The sequence below is a fragment of the Eschscholzia californica genome, unplaced genomic scaffold (genome assembly GCF_041429995.1).
Source record: "Eschscholzia californica isolate CP2 unplaced genomic scaffold, dmEscCali1.0.p SCAF_6, whole genome shotgun sequence".
Lineage (NCBI taxonomy): Eukaryota > Viridiplantae > Streptophyta > Magnoliopsida > Ranunculales > Papaveraceae > Eschscholzia > Eschscholzia californica.
Genome location: NW_028238483.1, coordinates 17,372,834 through 17,396,377, shown reverse-complemented (window position 1 = coordinate 17,396,377; position 23,544 = coordinate 17,372,834). Strand labels below are relative to the sequence as shown.

Below are 23,544 nucleotides of genomic sequence, written 5' to 3'. Positions count from 1 at the left end.
TAACAGACCCTTCTCTTCACCAATGGATCTACATCATCAATCCCGAATAGGTTTACAATCTTGCTGCTCAATCTCATGTTGTTTACCATTAGAGACCCCTGATTTCACCTCAATCTTGCCGAGATATTTAAGTAGTATTTCAATCCCTCTAGCTCGCCGGGATATTTAAGAAGTATTTAGGAAGGAAGTTGAAGAAGTTGATCAAGAGCCGGGATATTTAAGTAGTATTTAGGAAGGAAGTTGAAGAAGTTGATCAAGAGATTAGTCATGGCTGGAGAGACTTCAGAAGTGCTAAATGCAGTTGATGTTGCAAAAACACAACTATACAATTTCACTACCATAGTTATTGCTGGTATGGGTTTTTTCACCGAACGCTTATGATCTCTTTAGCATTGCAATAGTCACAAACTTACTCGGATGAATCTACTACTACCAAGAAGGATCGAAACCTCCTGGTTCTTTACCACTAAATGTCAACTCTGCTGTTAATGGAGTTGCTCTTTGTGGCACTCTTGTTGGTCAGCTACTTCAGGTGGTTTAGTGCCAAATGGCGCGTAAACAAGTTTACGGGCTAACTCTGATGTTCATGATATTTTGTTCTATCACTTCTGGTTTATCTTCTCATAGTAATACAAAAATAGTTATGACAACTTCTTATTTCTTTAGATTCTGGTTTGGTTTTGGTATTAGTGGTGACTACCCACTTTCAGCAACGATCATGTCTGAATATGCTAACAAGAAAACTCGAGGCGCTTTCATTGCTGCTGTTTTTTGCTATGCAAGGGTTTGGGATTTTGGCTGGTCGAATCGTCTCGATTATGATTTCTTCTGTTTTTAAAGCTGCTTTTCCTTCCCTTGCTTATCAGTTTGACCCGGTTGGTTCGACCGTTCCTCAACCTGGTTATGTGGAGAATCATTTTAATGTTTAGTGGTATTCAAGCTGCTTTAACTTATTATTGGCGTATGAAAATGCCCGAAACTGCATGATATACTGCTCTTGTAGCCAAAAATGTTAAACAGGCAGCTGTCGATATGTCGAAAGTTTTACAAGTACAATTACAAGTACGAACAAGAAAAGTTTGATGAGAATATAATCATAATGGATCAAGGAAAGAATTCATTTGGGTTGTTTTCGATTCAATTTCTTAAGAGACATGGACTTAATTTTCTTGAAACAACTAGTACTTGGTTCTTACTTGACATAGCTTTTTATAGTCAAGGTTTGTTTCAAAAGACTATATTTCAGAATATAGGATGGTCTCAAAATACAAATGTATGAGAAATGTAAGTTTATTCAAGGTGGACAGAAGGTGTTTGATTAATTTCCTATTAGAGATGCAATTTCGTGGACTTTAATTTTGGCTTGTTATATTAACTGTGGCTATCCAAGAGAAGCTCTTATGATTTCTTGTCAAATGTGTTTGAAGGATCACATTCAATCCGCTGAAGGTGGTGGCAGTGGTGGTGGTGGAGTACCACTACTCCAGATTGAGGAAGAAAGAATGAAATTGTTGTCCGGATATGTAGCATCACCATAGTCTTTATTTTTTAGTTAAGGGTGGGGTTAGTTGGTATGGTGCTGGAGATGATTGTAATGGTGCAGAACTACGATTGTGCATTGATGATGGACCCAACAAACCGACTGTAATAAATTGTTGATTATAAATTGGAGTTTGAATTTTCTTCACGAAATCGAGTTTGCAAGATCTCCAACCCGAAATCACATATGCAATGTTTGCAAATCATGTTTGCAGTCCACATTTTGCAAACACAGTTTGCAGTTTATATTATGCAAACACATGTTTGCAGTTTACATTATGCAAATACATGTTTGCAGATCAGATTTTTGCAAACACGTTTGCATAACAGATTTTTGCAAACACGTTTGCATAACAGATTATTGCAAACACGTTTGCATAACAGATTATTGCAAACACGTTTGCATAACTGATTGTTGCAAACACGTTTGCAGAAAAACGTAAAGGAAAAAACGGCGTTTTTTCTGGATTTTTTTTTTTGAAAAAAAGTATTGAAAGTGGATCTTATTAGAAAGCTAATAAAAAATCATTTCTAAATATATAATTTTTATAGAAATCCGACATCTCAAACAAAAGTTATATCGGTAAAGTTTAAAGAAAAATTAAAAAAATAAGTTACACAAAATGACAAAAAGGGGTATTTTAGTATTTGCACACTTTTTGACCTAAATAATAATTTTCAAATGTTTTGTGTTTTTTTACTCATTTTCAATATTATTTTGACCTTTCCAGAAATTACCCCTAAAATTTATCTCTCTACAAATGTGGTTTTCGATGAACTCTTATTTCTCTTAGCTAATCCTCAACATTACCTCTATAAGTACCTCTCATATTTTAAAAATGGTTGCAATACCTACTCAATTATCACCACCCAACACTGTAAATAGCTACTATTTGCAATCACAAAGTTTTCCAAAGAATATATCATTACTCCACCTCCTTCGTCAAGTGAATCTATTCTCGACCCATTCCCCATTGCCGCACATCCCATGAGACACGACTAACAAAATGGTATACAATAACCCAAATATATCCCTGAGTTTTGTCTTTTATTTTTCAACATGTCATCCTCTTCCTTTTGCTTTTCATACCTTATTAAATGAGCATACTGAGTCCTCTACCTATAGGCAAGAATCCAAAGATCAGAAGTGCTGCCAAGTTACCAAGGGAAGTTTGAAGCTTTACAAAGGAATAACACTCAGTCAGTCTCTTGTTCCTTCCAAGCCATCTATGAATATTTTGTGCCGCAAATGGGTCTATAAAATAAAACAAAGGTCTAATGGTAATGTGAAAAGATACAAAGCTCGGTTGGTAACTTATAGGTTTCATCAGCTGGATGGTTTTGATTGTTGAGAGACTTAGGTGCTGTTTGTTTTTTTATTTTTGTCTGAATCTGAATTGGCTGAACTGAATTTGCTGAATCTGAATTGTCTGAATTGGTTTGTTAGTTAGATGTTTGTTTTTTAAATCTGAATTATAAGGTCTGAATTAAAAAATTGACATTTATACCCCTATGTGATGTGTATGATAAAAAAACCTAATTTTTAATCCTCAAACTCCTCTCTTCTCCAATATAGAGAACCCCAAACCCTAATGAACCCCTCTATTCTTCTCTCTGCAATTTTTCTCTCTCTAATGGAATATGTGGTGGGAGTCCCTCAGTCGTTTTCTCTCTCTCTAATGGAAGATTCACTCCTCTCTCTCAAAGTCGCCCTCTTTCTCTCAAAGTCGCCCTCTTTCTCTCAAAGTCGCCCTCTTTCTCTCAAAGTCGCCCTCTTTCTCTTTCCCTATCTCTCTCAAACGAAAAAGGTAAACCCTCGCCAGATCCGGCGAGGGTTCCAACCCTCCAGATCTGACGAGGGTTCCAACCTTGTAGATCTGACGAGGGTTTCAATCTTGTAGATCCGACGAGGGTTCGTGGTTGTGTATTGTTGGTGGTGCTCGTGGTTGTGTATTGTTGGTGGAAGCTCGTGGTTGTGAACTGTTGGTGGTGGTGCTCGTGGTTGTGAACTGTTGGTGGTGGTGCTCGTGGTTGTGTATTGTTGGTGGTGGTGCTCGTGGTTGTGTACTGTTGGTGGTGGTGCTATCTACTTTCGGTGGTGGTCATGGTTTGTGTGTTGTTGGTGGTGGTGGTTATGTTTAGTCGGTGGTGGTGGTTGTGTTTAGTCGGTGGTGGTGGTTGTGTTTTGTCGGTGGTGGTGGTGGTGTTTTGTCGGTGGTGGTGGTGGTGTGGTGGAGCTGAAATATTTAGCAATGAGAAAACTACTAATTTGTGGGGGCATAAGAGTCATTCGGCACATTTCAGATATTGAGGCATTATTTCAGACTTGTTTTGAAGTCTGAAAATTGTGGACTATTTTTCAGCCTATTCAGACATTGACTAAATTCAGCTAACTTTTCAGATTTTCTTTAATTGATAAACAAACATTTGAAATCTGAATTAAGACCCAATTCAGATTTCAGATCTGAAAAAATAAAAAAACAAACAACACCTTAGTCATGTGGTCAAGCTACTACCATTAAAACTGTCCTAACTTTGGTTGTTACTCAAAACTAGTTTACAAAACAGTTGGACGTCTCAAATGCATTTCTTATTCATGGAAGATAAAGATTCTCAGGTATGTCGAAGGAACAATTGATGTTTGTATTTCTTTTACATTTGGTGATCTACAAAAACTTAATGGTTATTCTCACTCAGACTGCCAAGAGTGGGTTGGGTGCCCAGACAATGTTGTATTAGGGAATTCCTTAATTAGTCTCTTGATATTCTAAAAAGCAACCAATGTTGGTCGATCTTCAATAGAGGTTGAATATAAAGCTTCTTATGTGGTTGCGTTTGAATTGGTTTGGATCTCTCATCTCCTTGTTGGGTTACATCATTCCATCTCTCATTCTAGATCTCTATTTTGACAAATATTGGATGTTAAGAGCTTAGTCACAAATCTCAGTTTACGCTCGAACTAAACATATAAAGGTGGACTATCACTTTATAAGAGACTTAGTTGTTGCTCGTAAGTTGTGTTTGCAATTTGTTCCCTTTGAGGAACAACCAACATACATCCTCGCAAAAGTACCGTTTCTACTTGTTCAAAACAAGTTGATGGTTCTTACCGATCCCTGTGTTTGATGGGGTATATTAGAATATGTCAGCTGAGTTAAAATTAAACCAAAGAAGACAATCTAATAGTGGTGTAAGAATGATTGAAAGGAGAAAGACAACAAGGGTGCCTTTAGATAAATGTAGTGTCGTTAGACTAGTCTGTTTGAAAGTTTGTTATAGACTTTGTTCAAAAGTCGGTTAACACGTTCTCTATAAAAACCATTGAAACAACCTTCTTCCTCTTTTGTAACAGACGGGCAGTCGTCTATAATTATGAGTTGGCTTCACTTTCGATAATATAATTAAGAAGACTTGATTGGAATGAATTTTCGGTTCTCTTTTTCTCTCCTTGAAATTTCTCTAAAACTTCTTATGGGCTCTACTATTCGCTTATTTTCTTAATATGTTAATTAAAAAAATTTGTCAATTTTTCTATAATTTTTTGCCCAAAGTAGCGAAGTAGATGTTAAAAACTACTTCATTTTAGATTTTTCTTTTTTTGCCATTAATCAGTTTCTTTTTCGTCCCATATTTTTTTAAACTATCAAAAAATCAAGAGTAAATAGTTGCAAACAAAATATCTCATAACAACCTAAGTATACCAAATCAAGCACACGCGAGTATATAATATCACAAAAGCGACATAAAATAACTTTAAAAACCCAAAAAAAAAAACATTTTATTTAAGAGGTGATAATTTAAAATTACAAAGTGGTTTAAGCCCAACCCTGCTTGTATCTATTGAAAAGATTTTCAGTTTGTGCATTTTTAAAAGCACAACATCCAATTACATAAATAAAAATTAATACTACCACAGCCACAATTAGAATCACATTAGCTTTCCTCCATTCCATCCTCAGGTTCCCCAATAGTCCAGCCTTGCAGGAGTTACAACTATAGCATAATTGAGACTGGTCATTGCTCCAAGTGTAGCAATCACCATCTGCTGTTGGGTTTGTCGGGTTGACCCATTGGGTCGGGTTTACAAACCCGTAACCACATACTGATGGAGGTTTACAACATCCTGCCTGGTAATCACCACAATTAAAAAGAATATAATGAAAAGATGTATCACCTAACCAATAACCTAATATTTCTAGGTATCAATAAATTGGAGAAATAATGAAGGACAAAAACCACAGATAGACCAAAGTTAACTTGGTATGGCTAGTTTTGGGGGTATGATTTGAATGGGTCTAATCAAGCTTGAACAACATAGACTGAGGTTAGTCCTAGTGCCTTCAGACTGCCTTGTTCGTAGGCCTCAGACTGCTCAGTCAGAAGTCTACGGAAATTCCAAGAGTGAAGACAGACATGAGTAAAAACGGAAAGGCGACTTTAGGGGTACCTTTACAAAGATGGGTAGTCTAGTTGAATGCCGACCTATTTTCAGACTGAAAGCAGACCTACTTTCAGACTCACAGTCAGACATTAACAAATGAGATTGAATTTGTCTCTCCATTTCCTCATGTCTGACTGTAAGTCTAAAATCAAATCCAAAACAGATAGGTGTACCATCCCCATTTACCATCTTCTTGACGGTATCAATTAAGAAAAGGGGTAAAACGGTTTCCTCCGGTGGCTGAAATTATCGTTTTACCCCTTATTTTATTTGGTACAGTCAAGATGATGGTAAATACGGATGGTACACCTCTCATTTTCTAAATGAAATAGATTACAACGATCAGTAAATAAACACATAGGAAATAGAATTTTAATTAAAATAATGAGAAGAAATGAATTGCTTGCCTGAAGGGGAGAAATATGAGCAAAGAAAAACTGATCAGGAGTTAAGTAATCCTGATTAACTTTAGAACAAACATCTGAAACAGCAAGACAATTTTTTATTTTCCTCCAATGCCCTTGATTATTAACATAATTACGAAGCCAAGAAGAAAATCCACTATCATCATCAAGTCTATACTCTTTATACCCTCTTCCAGGAACATCATAAGTATTTCCATCTGGTTTTGTAACAATAAATGCAAAAACAAGAAGGAAGAGTAAGATAGCAATAAGTATGGCCATGAAGAAAAGGTATATTACAAGAAGACCTTGTCTGTTCCAGTAAGCACCCACAAATCCAGCTAAAGAAACTAGAAGAATTAGAATTCCTATGAAAATTATTGGCCATCTGAATTGATTGATACATTCATTATCTGGTTTTGAAGAGAGCCAAATTCCTGACCCAATTATGAGAAATGATGATAGGAAAGCTATGAAATTTAGTAGTGCTGTTAGTTTGTTGCTTACACCCATTGTTGGTGAAAGCTAGAAATGGGGAATTGTGTGTTTTAAGGAGAGAGATTGAGATTGAGAGAGAATTGAGGATATGGTGGAGGATGGTTTGATTTTGGGTATGTGATTTTGAGATTTGATTGGGTTGAGGACTTTTGAGTGGTGAAAGTCTTTATCTATGATTGTCACTCTAGTAGGTAGTAGTGTTGTAACAAAAAAAAAATAGTAGGTAGTAGTGGAGTGATGTTTAAGTATATGGGGTAATTCGTTTGGGTCCCTAAAGATGACTAATTCATCAAAATGGACCCCTAAAGATGATCAACTTCCATTTTAGTCCTTTTTTGTACAATTTTGTCAGTCAATTTTAATTGTTGACTTATCTTTTCCTTTTCTATCCATATTTTCAAAAACTTCACCCTCCTTATCCTTTGTCTCTTTCCTCTTGTTGGTCACTGAAGGTCGGCTAGTCATCGGGCGACAACCATTACTAAAATAAATCTTTGCGTTCTTCTGTTTTCTCTCCTTCTCCCAGCACCACCACTTCTTTCAGCCAGCCACCATCATTTCTCCTTCTCCATTGCTTCTATGATGATGGTGGTGGTAGAGGAAATCAGTGATTGTAGAGGATTAAAACCTTATTTTCTTTTAAGCATTTAATTCTTTTTGAAAAAAATTTGACTTATGGGTTTCTTACTACATGAATTTGGGGAAAAATTACAGCCTATCTCATGCATTCTATTTGAATATCTGATTTTGATTATGTAGTTTCATACTCATTCATATATTAGATTGCTTTATAAAACTCTGTTAGCTTCTCATTTGTTTAGGGATAATTCCATATTTTCAAAAACTTTATAGGCTATTAACTGAAGTTAATTGACTGATGACAAAATCAAAAGGAAATCTAAATGGAAGGAGGTTATCTTTAGAAGACCATTTTGGTGAGTTGATCATCTTTAAGGGGCTAAAATGAAATTATCACTAAAGAAATTGAGGGCCTCATAACTATTCACATGGATAATTGTTGGTTACCATTAACGTTTAACTTCACATAATTTGATTTAGAAATACATTTTTTGTCTTCGTAACTGTTGTATATTTCTATCAACAATTTTTTCAAAACTCACACCCATTTAGACTCATTAGAGGAAGAAGTGAGATATTTTAAAGATGGTGCAAGAGGAAGATGCAGAAAAATAACCTTCTCTTTAGATACATTCATCAAGTAGGGAAGGACAAACCCATCTCTAGTTATTTTTTTGGCCCCAGCCCCCAGGACCCATCTCTAGTTAGGGCAACAAGGCATGTTATTTAGCATTGCTGCCAGAGAGATTTCATTCTTGTCATAGGACAATCAAATCTCAAAATGAGGACATGCCTATAAATAAATATTTTTCTACATCCTTTTTTGTTTGAAAAAAGAGAAAATTATATCAAAACCTACAAAAGGCAAAGAATGTGTTTGTGTAACTGAGAGGTTGGGTTAGCTGCTCTAACACTTGAATCATCCGGAACCCTACTATGTAAGAGATCATTCTGGTGAAAAATTCCATAACAACAACTAACAAGAGAAAAGGAAAAATATCACTGACGCAGTAAGAGTTTGGTTCTCTATTTTTAACTTAATAGAGAATTGAGCTGTTAGCCTAACTTAATTTTGTGTAATTGCACATGAGATCCCCCAAAAATGCCACTTAATAATAATAATAATAATAAGATTGGATAAGCAAGAAGAAAAAGAACCCTAGAGGAAGAAGACATTGACTCCAGAGATGAAGTCAATATTCTCCAAATTTTACTTGGTGGCTAATTGTGGACTAACAAAAATATTATATGGACAAATATTGTCGGTTGTGGACAAATATTGTCGGTTCCGCTGTAAGGAGCAATAAATGTAAGTACTCAATTTTAAAATAAGAATTAACTTAAGATCATAAAACAAATACAATAGATTAAAAAATACATTTTCTTAGATTTCGTGATAAAATTTCGTCTAATTTGCCAAATATTTATGGGATTCTTACAAAATATGAGCATAAGCAATTAATTGTTTAGTTTAGGAGTTTCAAAGCCCTTCACAAACCAAAAATTTATAACCTATTCACGTCTAAATAGGGTGGCCGCAGAAATAGTCAAAAGCGCCCGTAGAACATCCCATTATCATTATTTTAGGGATTAGGTCAAAGCCCAATGGGTTTTTGAGTATTGAGGTATGTACCCCCTGTAGTAAATAAATAGTTGTAGGTCCACAAGTCATTGTCCTGGCAGAAAACAAATGGAAGATACGAAACTGAAGTTTGTTTTACACGATATTACAGATTTGCATTTGAAGAAGATCTTATTCAAATTTGAAAAGTAACTTCTAGAGGTTGTTTTATGGAAAATTATATGTGTAATTAACTAGAATAACGACACACATTTTTTTTTCTTCTTCTCCTAATTGAAATACTTCCTATCTTCCTTTCTCTAAGATTACGTAGGTGTCTTTTTTCTCTCTCTCAAATTTATAGTTTCTCTCCAGTTTTCTATTTTTATTTCCAATTTCTAGTTTACATCTCAAATTGTTTTTTCTCTATCCTATCTCAATTACTCTAGATTTATTTTCTCTCTAATTTCTACTTTCCCACTATCTTTTTCTCTGTGGTAGCTCAGTTATTCAATTATCTTCATCCTCATCCTTTTTAACTATTACTTTGTCTCTCCCAGTTCAAATATGGGCTAAATTTCGTTTTGGTCTCCAATTTGTGATCAACTCACAGTTTTAGCCTCCATAAGTGTCCGGATTTCTTATTTAGCCTCCAATTGTGTCCGGAAGCTCGATTTGGCTCCCAATCTTTATCAAATCAATTCTATCCTTTTTTTTTTGTTGAAAGATAAAATATATTAGATAGAAATAAAAGTTCTATTACAATACAACTTGCAAAGAAAGTAAGGTACATGTTTCCAGGCCTTCGATCTGTTTTTCGTTCGTGCCCATTTTGCCAGCTTATCTGCTACTTTGTTGAATTTCCTGCTTGTATGAGAAAATTTGACTCTTTCCAACCTCTTTTTTATTTCTTGGATCTTGTTCAGATGTACTTGGGATTGCCATTGAATATTATTCTTTCCTTTCTGTAGATATTTTATGATGTTAATGTTGTCACTTTCGATAATGATTCTTTTGTATTCATGAGATTCTGCCCATTGCATTCCTTTAAGGACTGCAATTGCCTCACTTTCCTCCGAGTTTCTGCTTCTAGCGGTGAAAGTTGCAGCTTTGACCAATTTTGATTCATTGTCGTGGATAACTAGACTGATTCCCGTTATACTATTCGTGTCTATAAATGATGCATCTACATTAATCTTTAAAAAAGACAATTCAGGGGGGATCCATTTGCCTTGTTCTGTTTTGGTTTGTGGTGTATGCACCTTTTGTATTTGAGGGAATGTCGAAATGATAGAAATCATTTTGTCTAATTTATTGATTTCGTGTTGAAAGCAATGGTCACATCTTATTTTCCATATGTTCCACATGATGGTAGCAAAATGAATGTCGTTAGTAGCATAAGCCGTTTGGTTATTGTTTTCCCAGGAGAAGATCCAGTCTCTCGCTGACAATATATTTTCTGAAATTATGTTGAAATAGAACCAAATATTTTTTGCGATAGGACAGTGTAGAATGGCATGTTCTATGGATTCTATTTCATTACAGTTTGGACAGATTCTGTTGTTGTCTATGTACTTTCCTATTCTATCCCTAACAGGGAGAGCGTTTGTACAAATTTTCCAATTCGATGACCGGGGTTGGGGTGAATTCATACTGAGACTCAGATGTTGATACATAGATTTGACACTAAATTTACCATTTTTTGTAAGAGTCCATTTCCTTTGGTCTTCGCTATCTATCTCAATCGGGATGGTGAGAATAAGATTCTTAGTCTCATTATCGAATTCACTATTAAGTAAGGTTTCGTCCCAGGTGCCATGGTTGATGAGCTGCGGTATTTTTGTAATTATAAAATGGGTTTTTTGAGCTTACCCCCTCAAAATTAATAGGTAATTGAGTTTACCCCCTTCAATAATTGGTAATTGAGTTTACCCCCTTGAATTTAGATTTTTTGTCAAAACTACTAAGGATATGTTTGGTATGTGATAATAAAATCAGAAAGTAAATAATATATAAACAAAATCAATCTTTACTAATCATATTCCTAACCAAATCAAACAATAAAATGAGATAGAATCCCTAATATGAATCATATTGAAGAATAGTTATTCTTGGTAGTGGCAATTATTTCACGTACGCCAAACATAACCTTTGTGTTTTTGTCACTAATAGTAAGTTCAAGGAGGTAAGCTCAATTACCCATTATTGAGGGGGGTAAACTCAATTACCAATTACTGACAAGGGGGTAAGCCCAAAAAACCCTTATAAAATTTCTTTTATATACGCAACTCATATTTATTCATTTTTCCACCTCATCATCTCCATGATCTCCTTCGCACTCTTAACTTCCTCCTTGATCTGTCCTTTGCACTCTTACCTTCCTCCACAATCTCTCCTTGGCACGCTAAACTTTCTCCATGAGCTCTCCGAGCTGATCCTCTCTCTTCCCTTTCTCAAATTGCAACTGTAGACCAGCACAGAACAAATAAATATCCTAATTGGTTCATCCACATTCATCTTACAATTCTAATTTTCTGTAGGTCATCATCTAAACTTTACAGGTTCATCATGTAAACATTCTGTTTCAATAACACTATTATCCTTGTGGTTTATTAGCTGTAAAGTTTTCGTCTACGTAACACATTCAACGAAATTCGCCAGGCTATACCCGAGAACATATATGACCAGAGTGAACATCGAAAGGTCAAAATTAATTCAATTAAAGCCAAAAACATAATGGCTTCGATCAGGCTGATGATGACGGAAACATTCTATGCTCAATGTAACAAAATTGAATCAGAAACCAAAGGCAATGGTTCATCAGCTGAAAAAGATGATAGAAATTCAGCCCATTTTGTAATGTTGAGTTCTTGAAATCTTGCAATTCTGGCCTCTTATTTGAAAGTTGATCGTAATATCAACATGCGAGGGTTGTTCTTGTTAGGTGCCACAGTCATGGTCCCCGTCAGTGCTTCCCCTTCAGATATGGTTAACACATCTTCAAGGTACAATACTGTTTGCTTCCAATGTGTAGCCGGCGATTTCGGTCCTGCATATATTCAACCCATCAAACAAAAAAGAAATAGGCATATCAAAGAATTCATATCAGTACCCTTAGAGACCAAGTACTTGGGCTCGGTACTTGTTACTTGGTTTAGGGCTGAACTATGACCGAGCTTGACCCGAGCTTCTTCTAGGTTAATAACAAGATGACTCGGCTTAGCTTACGTGTACTAAATATTCCATATGTTAGCGACAATTCTCCACAAAAAACTGAACCCAAGCGGAAAACTAAGATTGTGAACTCAAATAGAGCCCAAGCCGGGGCTGAGACCTGAGTTCGTAAAAAGTCCAACTATATAAAGTAAATAGAATTTGATACAAGTTATACTAGATTGCCAAGATGCCTGAGTAAAACCTAAAGTATCTGCTTATGCGTAAATAAACAAGTATAAGCGATGAAGCTTAGAATCAAATCAAGAAAATAATAATTTATTGGACATGGAGGAGTTTATAAGAGTAGATTCTATATTGCCGACTAATTAGTTTAGGTCATACTCATAACAATAGGCAAAGAGAAAGTCAAGCGAACATGAAATGATGAACAAAAGATACCTGTACAGAAACCCATCAGCTTATGGCACTTTGTAAATGAGACATCGAAATACGCAACCAATGCATGGATATAATCAGTGCGTTCTGCCACGAGTTTAAAGGGTGCCGTAAATGACACATCCCCAGAAGACATCTTAGAGATGTCCATTGTCTGAAAAGAAGAATAAAAATGCACATAAATCCAAATGATTCCGAGTGAAGAGACATTTTTTTTCCAGTGAAGGTAAATTAAATGAAATGAGAAAAGCCAAGTGGGGTTAAAATTTTCAGAGATGTCAAATATTGGAAAGGAAAGAGAAAATTGATTACTACCTTTTGTGACGATTTATTTTTGGTCAAATATGTCGACAAGAGGTTCCATAATAGATTGCTTTTTTATACAATTCATTTGAAGCCATAAATGTGGTTCCAAACTGAAAATGTGTACAATTTAGTATGCATCAATTAAATTAACAATATAATAGTATATCACAAAATATAGTTAGTTGAATGATAGAAGTCAAAACGGTGATCTAGAAATACCAAGAAAGACGACGAAAATATACAATAAAGGCATGTAGAACCCGAACAGAGCTTTTGATGCACACACAGATATGCATATATATATATATATATAAACTAAGCATCTCACATTCAATCTTGTCATCCTTGTACTCAGCATCCTCAATGGCAGTTATATAGAGTGAAGCTCTGTCTGGTAGCACGAGTCCATCATCATTCTGCACATAATAAGCTAACCAATATCAGAGATACATACCCATGATTCCAAATTTTAAACTTTACGCTTTCTTTGGGTATGTCTCATTAAATATGTTGAAAATACCAACATTATATAAACATATGTATATATTAATATTATATTTATATATACAAAATAGAACGAGGTTTGCTGACTCGGACTAACGCTATTATAAATCATATTCGTCCTTGAGTTTTCCTTTTAATTGTAGTTGTCGGATCAATTAGATTCATTATTACATTAATCTCTTCTTTACATTAGTACTAATTATCATTAATATCAATTATCATTAATATCAATTATCATTAACACCTATTACCTACACATTAATACCCTTGGTCTACCCAACTTCCTCCTCTATACCTCTCATTTCTCCTTTAGAAACCAATCTTACCTATCCTCTTCTTTCCATCCACAAATCAACCCATTCCTGGATATTCTCTCTACATTCCATTATCTGTCTCAAACTAGGCTCCCTCTATTTTGTACTTTCTAATTATTTTTGGTGTCTGAATTTGTATGATGTTATGACTCTTTTTTCTTCGGTTTGATATTGTGTTAATTTCTAGGTGTTCGATACTTCAGTTCAACTTTTGTAATTGATTCACGTTGTAAGTTTTTATTTTTTACAATAAATAATGTAGACATGAAGATACACATTGTAAGATAATTAAGATAACAAATGTTGGTTTTGTCGACTCTATAGTATTTAATTTATGAATAATTAGAAGACTTCGAAATACCCTTCTTAGTTTACCAGTTCAAACTCTAATTTCTTACGAATACGTGCATGCCAAAGGTATGGGTTATATACACTTATACCAAATATTATACATAAGAAGGATGGTTCAAATAACTCCTTCCGAGGCCTATGCAACTAGTATTACGCTCACCCCCCATCGGTTTCTCAAAGTGCTAGTGTGCTACTATATTCAAGTTCTTGATAATGATGACAATGATTCCAAGGGGATCAAAACCTACAAGACACGCATAAATCTTTGACAAGGAGATTTAGAAATAGTGTCCCAAAGAAATTTATCAAAAGCATACTTACAAGCCACTAATTACGTGCATATAGAACAATGTCCAGCATATTCTCATACAACAGATAATAGCATATCCACTCTGAAATGATGATATCGACTTTGGGGACCAGAAGTACAATCTCTTCAACTTTTCCCTTCAAAACTGTTATAACTGAAAAATATTGAAGAATTGTTAAACACTCAACAAGATAGAGAGATAACATTGAAATATAAATATATATATATATATATATATATATATATATATATATATATAATATTTATGTTTGCAGGAACAATAATCACCATTAGAAAACCCATTTGTTTCAACATTCTCCTTCGCCGTGTCAGCCATTTGGGAACACCCAATCTGAAACAAAAGAGGTAAATAGGTAATTACCTCCTACATTATTTAGGAAAACAATAACAATTGTTTGCAAGACTGAAGAAATTTGCGTTATAGCCTCAGACAAATTATAATTTTAAAACATTGAATTAAAAAAAGGATTAAGACCAAGTGACTTTCAGAAAAAGCAAACAAAACAATAAGACTACATACCGTGTAAACATGCTTTGCTCCTGCTTTCGCGCAAAAGAGGGACAAAATTCCAGTCCCAGGCTCCCAGCCCCAACATCTAGAACAATTTTGTCCTTGAAAGGGAACTTATTCTTGTAGATAACATTTTAATATGCTTTTGTCCTCACAATATCCTTCAACATTTCCTGTATCATAAAAATTTTCAGCAAAGGAAGTCGGTGCGAAGTTCTGGACAAAACTTTTCTTTTCCACATTAATAACCCACTAAAAAATGCATTATGACAAGTAAAAAAATGTACATTAATAACCGACTAAAAAATGCACTATGACAAGTAAAAAAATGTAAGACTATAAGAAAGTGAGACATGCTTATAGTTACTCGGGTATCCATAGCTGAAAGTCATGGCTCACTCGACAGATATAGAAAGTAAGTAGCAAGTTCACTACTATGATACTATCGGCAAAAAAAAAGAGTACCACGCAACTGATGAATCTCATTTCTAATTAGTTATTATTGATATGAAGCAACAATAACGAAAGTGTTCCATTTGGATGACGAAAAACTTACTTCATGAATGAATACCTGCACACAAATAAGAAAGGTAAGTCCTTCAAGATTTTAACAAAACCAATGAGCTCAACAGAAATCCCCATAACCTAAGAAAGCAATGATGAAACAAATACCAAATTTCACATAATCATAATTAATTCCATGTTAAATTACACCCAAACCATCAACCAAATCAGTGCGAAAAAGAATTTAGTCCAAAAGAAAAAAAAAATTTGCTGGATGTTAAACTCAAATGGAAAACTTAGTCCAAAGGAAACCAATAGAATGAACTTCTCAAAAGGAGTGTATGATAGATGAAAAATCACTAAATTCGTCATAGCTGATTGAAAGTCGACTTTTCCTATTGCTTCATTCCCTTTCAAAACCAAATTTTTGGAAATCCAAATCAAAGCAATTGGAGAGGACTTAAAGTATCATTTTCCCATGTGGGACTATTCCCACACAATCATAAAAACCTACCCAGAACTTGAAATTCCACTTGCTAGGAGTTTAAATTCAATACAACAATACCCCCCCCCCCCCCCCCCCCCCAATTGAAACAAAGAACAAAAAAAAAATTAGTCTAAAGAAGGTTGAAATGAAGACTTGAAGTTAAACACAACAACCCCATGATGGAATACAAAATAACAAATAACTTCTACCACTTAAATCACAAGAGAAACATCCAATACAAAAAAAAAATAAAAAGGATATATTTTGAAGAAAAAAAGAAATTACCAAAGTGAGAGTAAGAATCAAAGTAGTTATCAGAACTTGTTTTATCACTAACAATGGGTGGGATTTGATCAGCTTCAGACATTAAATGATCAAGGTTAGAACTTTCGGTTACCATCTCTTGAAAAAACACTTGTGAGTGAGGACTGAAACTTCTTCCATTGTTACTGCTGGAAGAAGTTTGTTTATTCTTCTTTTGGCTACTACCCATTACACCTTTTTGTTAGATAAAATTAGGGTTCGTTCGTTGTTCTTTAGTGAGTCCTTCGCACTGCAAGTGGTGGTGGAAGTACTTCTGGAGTTCTGGTTTTGGGGGTTTTGTGAAGAAGAGATGGGAGAAATATAAATTACTAGTGTTATATATGAGTAATTGTTCACAAAAGGGGGTGTAGCTCATATGGTAGAGCGCTCGCTTCGCATGCGAGAGGCACGGGGTTCGATTCCCCGCACCTCCAAATTTTTTCCCTTTCCAATTTTATCTATTTTTGTTTAGTGTTCTTCTCATTTTTTTCTAAAAGTATATATATTATTAAACTAATTCAGAATCTCATTACAATACATATTAAGAAGAAAATACGGGATACTGTTCTACTTTTTGACTCTTTCCTTTCGACGCGCCCATTTTGCTAACTTGTCTGCTTGAGTATTTTGATCCCTCTTGATGTAATGGAACTTAACCTGTTGCATCTCCTTCTTTACATTTTTGATTTGTCGAATGTGAACGAGTGATTGCCATTGAACCTGATGCTTTGAGTTATTCAAATGTTTGATAATTGTCGCTTTCGATGATGACCTGCATGTAATTGTTTTCTTTTGCCTAAGTAATTCTGTTCAGAATAGCTAAAGCCTCTCCTTCCTCAATGTTTCTTGCTCTACCAATATTCACACTTGCACCGATAAACTTAGACCTGTAATCATGTACAATCAGACTAGTTCCTATTATTTGAACCACATTAACAAAAGATGCATCAACGTTAATTTTCACATACGGTTGAGTCGGAGGTTGCCATTTAGAGATGACAATTTTATCCTGATTCACTTTACTTGCACTAATTTTTGGAAAAGATTTTATCGATTCTATTACCTTGTTTACATCATAAACCGTTTGTTGGAAGCAGTGATCACATCTCATTTTCCATATAAACCATAAAATAGTAACAAAATGTACATTGCCAATCGTACAATTGGTATGATCCTGATTTTGCCAAGACATAATCCACTCAGATACTGAAGGAATTTGTTCAGAAATAATGTTAAAGTGAAACCATATTCTCTTAGCTATGGGGCAATATAATAGCGCATGTTCTATAGTTTCAATTTCTGTGCAGTCTGGACAGTTAGTAATATTTCTGATGTATTTACCTATGCGTTGCCTTACCGGAAGTGCTTTCGTACATATTTTCCATATGAAAAGTTTGATTCGAGGAATGGTGGGTAAAGACCAAATAAAATTCCAGTTAATGTCTTCTGAAGGAGGAGATTGGTCTGTTGAGCTAAGATGCATGTACATAGACTTAACTGTGAAATTTCCTGATTGCGTCAGCTTCCATTTCATCTTATCTGTCCCATCTTGCTGAATCGGTATAGCTTTAATGAGATTGCAGATATTATCCAGGAAAGTTTGCCTAAGGATGTTCTCATCCTAATTGTTATTACTTATGAGATCAGACACTTTGTTTAAACCAGAGTTATTAGTGTTTTGAAGTTGTTGGATTTCTCCAGGAATCCAATTATCTTTCCAAATATCGATGTGCTCTCCTGTATGGACTTCCCATATAATGTGATTATCTATAAGATCATACTGCCTCCTCAGATTCTTCCATATCCAGGAGTGATATGCTTTTACCAGACCTGGGTGATTAAATTGGTGGAAATACTTTGCTTTGAGGAATTTCACCCAAATCGCATCTGAATCAGTCTTGAGGCGCCACGCCAGCTTGCTCAGAAGGGCTTGGTTGTCCAGATGCGGATGATGAATGCCTAAACCTCCCAGTTTTTTCGGCTGACAAATATATGACCAAGCCTTGGTACGTATACCTTTTGATTTTCCCCATCAGAAAGACTTCTGAGAAGTCGCTATGCGTTTACTTATACTCTTTGGAAGAGCAAAGCATTGCATCTGATATCGGGGAATGGCTGCTGCTACGGCCGAAACAACTACCGTACGCCCAGCCTGAGAAAGAAAAGCATGATTCCATTTGGATAATTTATTGTCTATTTGATCTAGAATAGAGTTAAATACTTTAGTCTTCTGAGGACCTATGAACAATTGCGCTCCTAGGTATTTTTCTGAAGTAGAAGCATATTTGACTTTTAGAGTTTTCATAATGATGCGTTTAAATTTTGGATGCGAATATTTGGAGTAAAAGATATTAGATTTGTTGTAATTAATCATTTGGCCAGAAGCCAAGCAGAAAGAGGATAAAATGACTTTAAGAATGTGGACGTTCTCGATAGAATTTCTCCCGAAGATGATGCAATCATCAGCGAATAGAAGGTGAGAAATCATTAGGTTCTGGTTTTTGGTAGGAAAGCCTAAGAACCTACCTTCTCCTATATTAGCTGTAAGCATACGGCTGAGACCCTCCATGGCAATAGTGAAGAGAAAAAGGGATAGTGGATCTCCTTGCCTTATGCCTCGTGTAGGATGAAAGGTCGGACCTGGGTGACCATTAATGAGCACAGCCATTGTGGCCGTGGACATGCAGTTAAATATCATTTTTCTCCAAAGATCAGAGAAACCTAGCCTCTCCATAACATCTATAAGAAAAGACCACTCGATTCTATCATAGGCTTTAGACATATCCAGCTTAAGCCCGAAGAAGCCTACAGCTCCTTTCATATATTTAAAGGAATGGATGAGTTCCTGACCCATAATGATATTATCCGATATCTGTCTGCCAGGGATATAAGCTGCTTGAAAAGGAGAGATGATGTCACTAAGATGCACTTTAAGTCTCTCAGCTAGAATCTTCGTGATGATTTTGTAAGTGGTATTAAGCAAACTAATAGGTTTGTAGTCCGCAGGACTTTGTGGAACTGTTGTTTTAGGAATTAGACAAATATGAGTGTGGTTAGTTTCTGGAGGTAGCTCCGCTGTCTGAAAAAAATTCTGCACCATCGTGTAAATATCTTTGTTGACAGTATCCCAGTTAGCTTGGAAAAAGAAAGGTGGGTAACCGTCTGGACCTGGGGCAGAATCTTTCTTCAGCCATTGAATGGCCAAATCAATTTCCGATTTATCTGGAATTGACGTCATGTCAAGATTTTGAGCAGGGGTAATTACTGGATGAAAAAGATCAAGGATACTGGGAAAGCTAACATAATTAGACGAGGTGTTGATGTTAAGCAGGTGGTTGGTGATGATATTGGTGACCTCATCCATTTTGATCTTTAATTACTGGATGAAAAAGATCAAGGATACTGGGAGAGCTAACACAATTAGACGAGGTGTTGATGTTAAGCAGGTGGTTGGTGATGATATTGGTGACCTCATCCATGTCATCCTTCCAATCACCATTTTGATCTTTAATTGCTAGGATTCTATTATTACGGTTTCTATGAATAGCCTGCGAATGAAAATATTTTGTGTTTTTATCTCCTAGGTCAATAAAATTATTGCGCGATTTCTCTTTCCACAAACTTTCTGCTGCCTATACAGTTCTTCAAGACGACAATTCAGATTGATTCTATCATTACTGTTGATATGCTTGTTTTGGAGGCAATCAATCGTCCTATTAATCTGATTGTCAAGATTACCAAAAACCTCCTTATTCCATTTAGAGAGATGTTTGCCTAACTGAGACAAGTTAGGTTGAATCATGTTAGGGGAAGGGTCACCATGATGGTTCCATTTATTGGCTATAAACTCATGGCAATCTGGATGAGACATCCAAGTCCTAATGAATTTGAATGGCTTTGGTTTTTGTTTGGATGTTTTAATAAAACTTAAAAAAATAGGATTGTGATCAGAACCACTCGTATCTAGGTGGCTGAGGCTGGACTCAGGAAAAGACTTCAGCCACTGCTCATTAACTAACGCTCTATCCAGTCTCTCTTGAATAAGCTTACCATCCAGCTGACGGTTAGTCTAAGTATATGGGTTTCCCTTATAACCCAGATCAACCAGTCCTAGAATTTGAATGATATTGTGAATTTTTGGAAGGTGTGAGTTAGATATCTCTTTTCCCCCGCTTTTTTCCAGAGGATCAAGAATGCTATTAAGGTCTCCTATAACAGCCCAAGGATCATTAGTGTTAACATTAAGATCAATAAGCATTTTCCAAGGCCGCATTTTATTCTTGGTGTACGGACACCCATAGAAACCTTTTATATAGGAAGCCGAGTTAAGAGAATCTTTTATTTCCGCGTGTTCTTCTCATTTGTTTACTATATTTTCTTTCAAAATGTTTTTCTCTTTTTGTCCTTTCTTTATTTACTCTCTCTCCATTGGAAAATAATTTTTGTGTTCCTAGTCCAATAATCTACACGTAATATTAATATATGATTTTAAATCAAAATAATAATTATAATGGATATTTAGGGTCTGTTTGATACGTGGAAAAAGTGAGTAAGAAAACTGATTTTCGTAATAAAATCAGTTTTTCACCGTTTGATTGGTACACTGAGTAAGAAAATGGATTTCTTATAAGAAAAAGAAAGTATGAAAATTGGTCAAAACTTTTTCCCACCTTTAAGATGGGAAAACCCGTTTCTTACCCACTCTCCGGACGCGCACTCTCTCTCTTCCCATAAGGGTAAATCTATAATTTTTCATTTTTTACCTTTTCCGTTTTTTCTGTCTTGTTCAGCTCTTTCTCATCCAAAAACTTTTTCTCTCTCTTTCTCTCTCTCTTCCCATAAGGGTAAATCTATAATTTTCCATTTTTCACCTTCATAATCCTACAAAAATAAGGTATTTTTCTGTTTCGATTTGGATAGTCAAACCCTAATGAAGCATAGTTGTTGGATAATATATAGTTTGGATGTAATTTTCTTCTATATATGGATTTGGGTATGTGTGTTTCTGGATTCAATTTATCTAAGCGCATAATTGTTTATGGATCTTCCGTTTCAAAGTTTTATTTCAGCAGTGAAGATGTAGAAGAAAATTTCAGTTATTAGGGTTTATCCAATCTATTATGGATCTTGGGTTCTTATGTTTATCGAATTTATTAGTCTGCTATTAGAGTTTTTTCAGGAAATTTCAGTTTCAAATTTATCTTCTTGGAATATAATGGTGTCTGGGTTTGTAAGCTCTAGACATTTGAGATATGCCCAAAACTACTTGATTAAATGCCTGACTTGGAATACTATGTTAAGCTATGGAGACTTGCTACATTCACGAGAAATTGATTTATCGATCTCCTAAGAGAAAAAGAGAGAGAAGATTAATGGAGCAATTGTATGTACAAGCAGTAACACCACCAGGTGTTTGGACTACTTATATTTTGATCCTTCTCTCATGGCTTATGGTTTTATCTCTCTTCAATTGCTCTGCTGGAATGACTTGGACTATTATTAATCTCTTTCATTTCCTTGTCACTTATCAGTTCTTCCATTGGAAGAAAGGAACACCATTTTCTGAGGATCAGTGGATCTATAATGGATTGACTTGGTGGGAACAAATTGACAGTGGGAAGCAGCTAACTCGCAACAAAAAGTTCTTGACTGTTGTACCCATGGGCGGACCCATTAAGAGATCAGGCCGGGCAGCTGCCCGACCTGGAAATTGTAATTCTTTTAGTAGGGGCTAGATAGTAATTTGTTATTATAATTTTCTCTTTTAGGGTTGGGAGTTTGAACGGGATAATGAGAAAACAAACTAAGGAATCTAAGGAAACCCTAGTTGGGATTTGGGAACCATATTTTTATCCTAGATTTTCCACTGTTGCTCTTCAAGAATCAAAATCCTAGTTAAAGTCTGTAATTTTGGTGCACATAAAACCTAGTTTCTATTGATTTGAATCATATTTTAAACCTATTCTTCATGTTCTTTTGGATCTTCTTTTACTGATGAAAGTTTGGTACTTTTTGGTTGTTGATTTTCTTCTTAAATTTTTGTTCCAATAAGAAATTTTCAGTTTTTTATATCTTTGAATTAATCTTTTTGTTGGAAGGTTTTGGTTTTTTTATACTTCATTTAGATTAATTTTGTGTTTGTTTTCTTCACTTTACTTTTGTGTAGTTTTTGTTCTTCACATTCTATCTAATATACAAGTTTTGATATGCTTTATTTTAGTACAATTCTCTGCACTTGTTTGTGATTTTTCTAACAATCTTGCGAAACTTCTTGCAAAATTGAAGGTATTAATATATAAGTTCTAATTTTAGGTTTTGATTTTGTCTGAATGTCAAATTCTGTTTTTGGATTTTCGATCTTCATATTATGAAGTGAGAAATTTTGTGGTCTATACCTTCTCATATAGGAACATATATGGGGTCCAGTAATTCTACCCATTACTCACAATTCTTCACCATAAGTTTCTTATTTCTATGAAATGAACTATTCCCCTCGAAGTTTCTGTTTCAATTTGTTGTTCAAAGTCTTAAGCATCATGTTTAGGTACCACATCCATCCCTTCTAGTAAAATAATGAATTCTCAGCATGATACATTCTTATGCTGACATCAACATGTTTCGAATCCACAATTTCGCAAATTTGCTTTGTTTACTTTAAAACTGTGGCTTCTCATTTGGTCTAATTCCAAAACTAGAAAATAATTACATAACTAATCCTATTACATTAAGGGCAGTAATTTTCTTTTACAAACTTTATGTGAGGAGTCTGCCCTCCCGGCCCTGAAATCCTGGTTCCGCCCCTAGTTGTACCTGTGTTTATTGTACTTGATAGCCTCACACACTACCGACTACCAACAACCAGTGTTGTTCGACCTCGTATAAAATTCAGATGTGGCATTACTTGTATGAAAACTCTTGTATGTTTCTTGTTATATTAATGGCTTATATCATTGTCTTCTGTACAAAATCGGAAAGGATGCTTAAGCTTTTGAATGAGTTTGGTTATCCTTCTACGCCAAAAAATAAAATCGATGCATCAAATGGAATGAATCAATGAACTACTTGCACCAAAACAATATCATCTATAGGGACCTTAAAGCCACTAATCTTTTTATGGATGAAAATGAAGAGTTTATGACATGTTGATAGAGATGCAAGAGAGTAACTTAAGTTTCAAGGATTTTTTTAAAGGCGCCCCAAGTTTTCCCACAACCGACCAAACACTAAAACTTGAATTTCATATAGGAAAGAAAGTCATTTTCTTTCCCATCAGAAAAGGTTGATTTTCTTACTCAAGGT

At 35.1% G+C, this 23,544-nt stretch overlaps 1 protein-coding gene, 1 non-coding gene and 2 pseudogenes across 3 annotated transcripts; 2 read left to right on the top strand and 2 right to left on the bottom strand.

The window, feature by feature from the left end:
* The first annotated feature begins 267 nt into the window (after positions 1-267).
* LOC147532081 (putative inorganic phosphate transporter 1-7) lies at positions 268-1,279 on the top strand (annotated as a pseudogene).
* Positions 1,280-5,291: 4,012 nt separating this feature from the next.
* LOC147532080 (tetraspanin-2-like) lies at positions 5,292-7,099 on the bottom strand. The gene is made up of 2 exons (XM_086650567.1): positions 6,388-7,099; positions 5,292-5,666 (listed from the first exon to the last, which is right to left on the bottom strand). The coding sequence occupies exons 1-2, from the start codon at positions 6,895-6,897 to the stop codon at positions 5,355-5,357; spliced, it is 822 nt and encodes a 273-aa protein (XP_086506693.1). The 5' UTR covers positions 6,898-7,099; the 3' UTR covers positions 5,292-5,354.
* A 4,241-nt stretch (positions 7,100-11,340) lies between these two features.
* LOC147532079 (putative protein arginine N-methyltransferase 1.2) lies at positions 11,341-16,535 on the bottom strand (annotated as a pseudogene). The gene is made up of 9 exons (XR_015228322.1): positions 16,227-16,535; positions 15,508-15,517; positions 14,961-15,124; positions 14,708-14,771; positions 14,431-14,573; positions 13,269-13,356; positions 12,952-13,050; positions 12,638-12,804; positions 11,341-12,071 (listed from the first exon to the last, which is right to left on the bottom strand). The product of XR_015228322.1 is annotated as a putative protein arginine N-methyltransferase 1.2 (transcript).
* Positions 16,536-16,606: 71 nt separating this feature from the next.
* TRNAA-CGC (transfer RNA alanine (anticodon CGC)) lies at positions 16,607-16,679 on the top strand. The gene has a single exon. It is a non-coding gene; the product is annotated as a tRNA-Ala (tRNA).
* Positions 16,680-23,544: the final 6,865 nt, after the last annotated feature.

Coding starts and splice junctions, on each gene's coding strand:
- LOC147532080 (XM_086650567.1), bottom strand. CDS start 6,897: ATGGGTGTAAGCAACAAACTAACAGCACTACTAAATTTCATAGCTTTC. Junction 5,667..6,387: donor CTCATATTTCTCCCCTTCAG/GCAAGCAATTCA, acceptor GGTGATTACCAG/GCAGGATGTTGTAAACCTCC.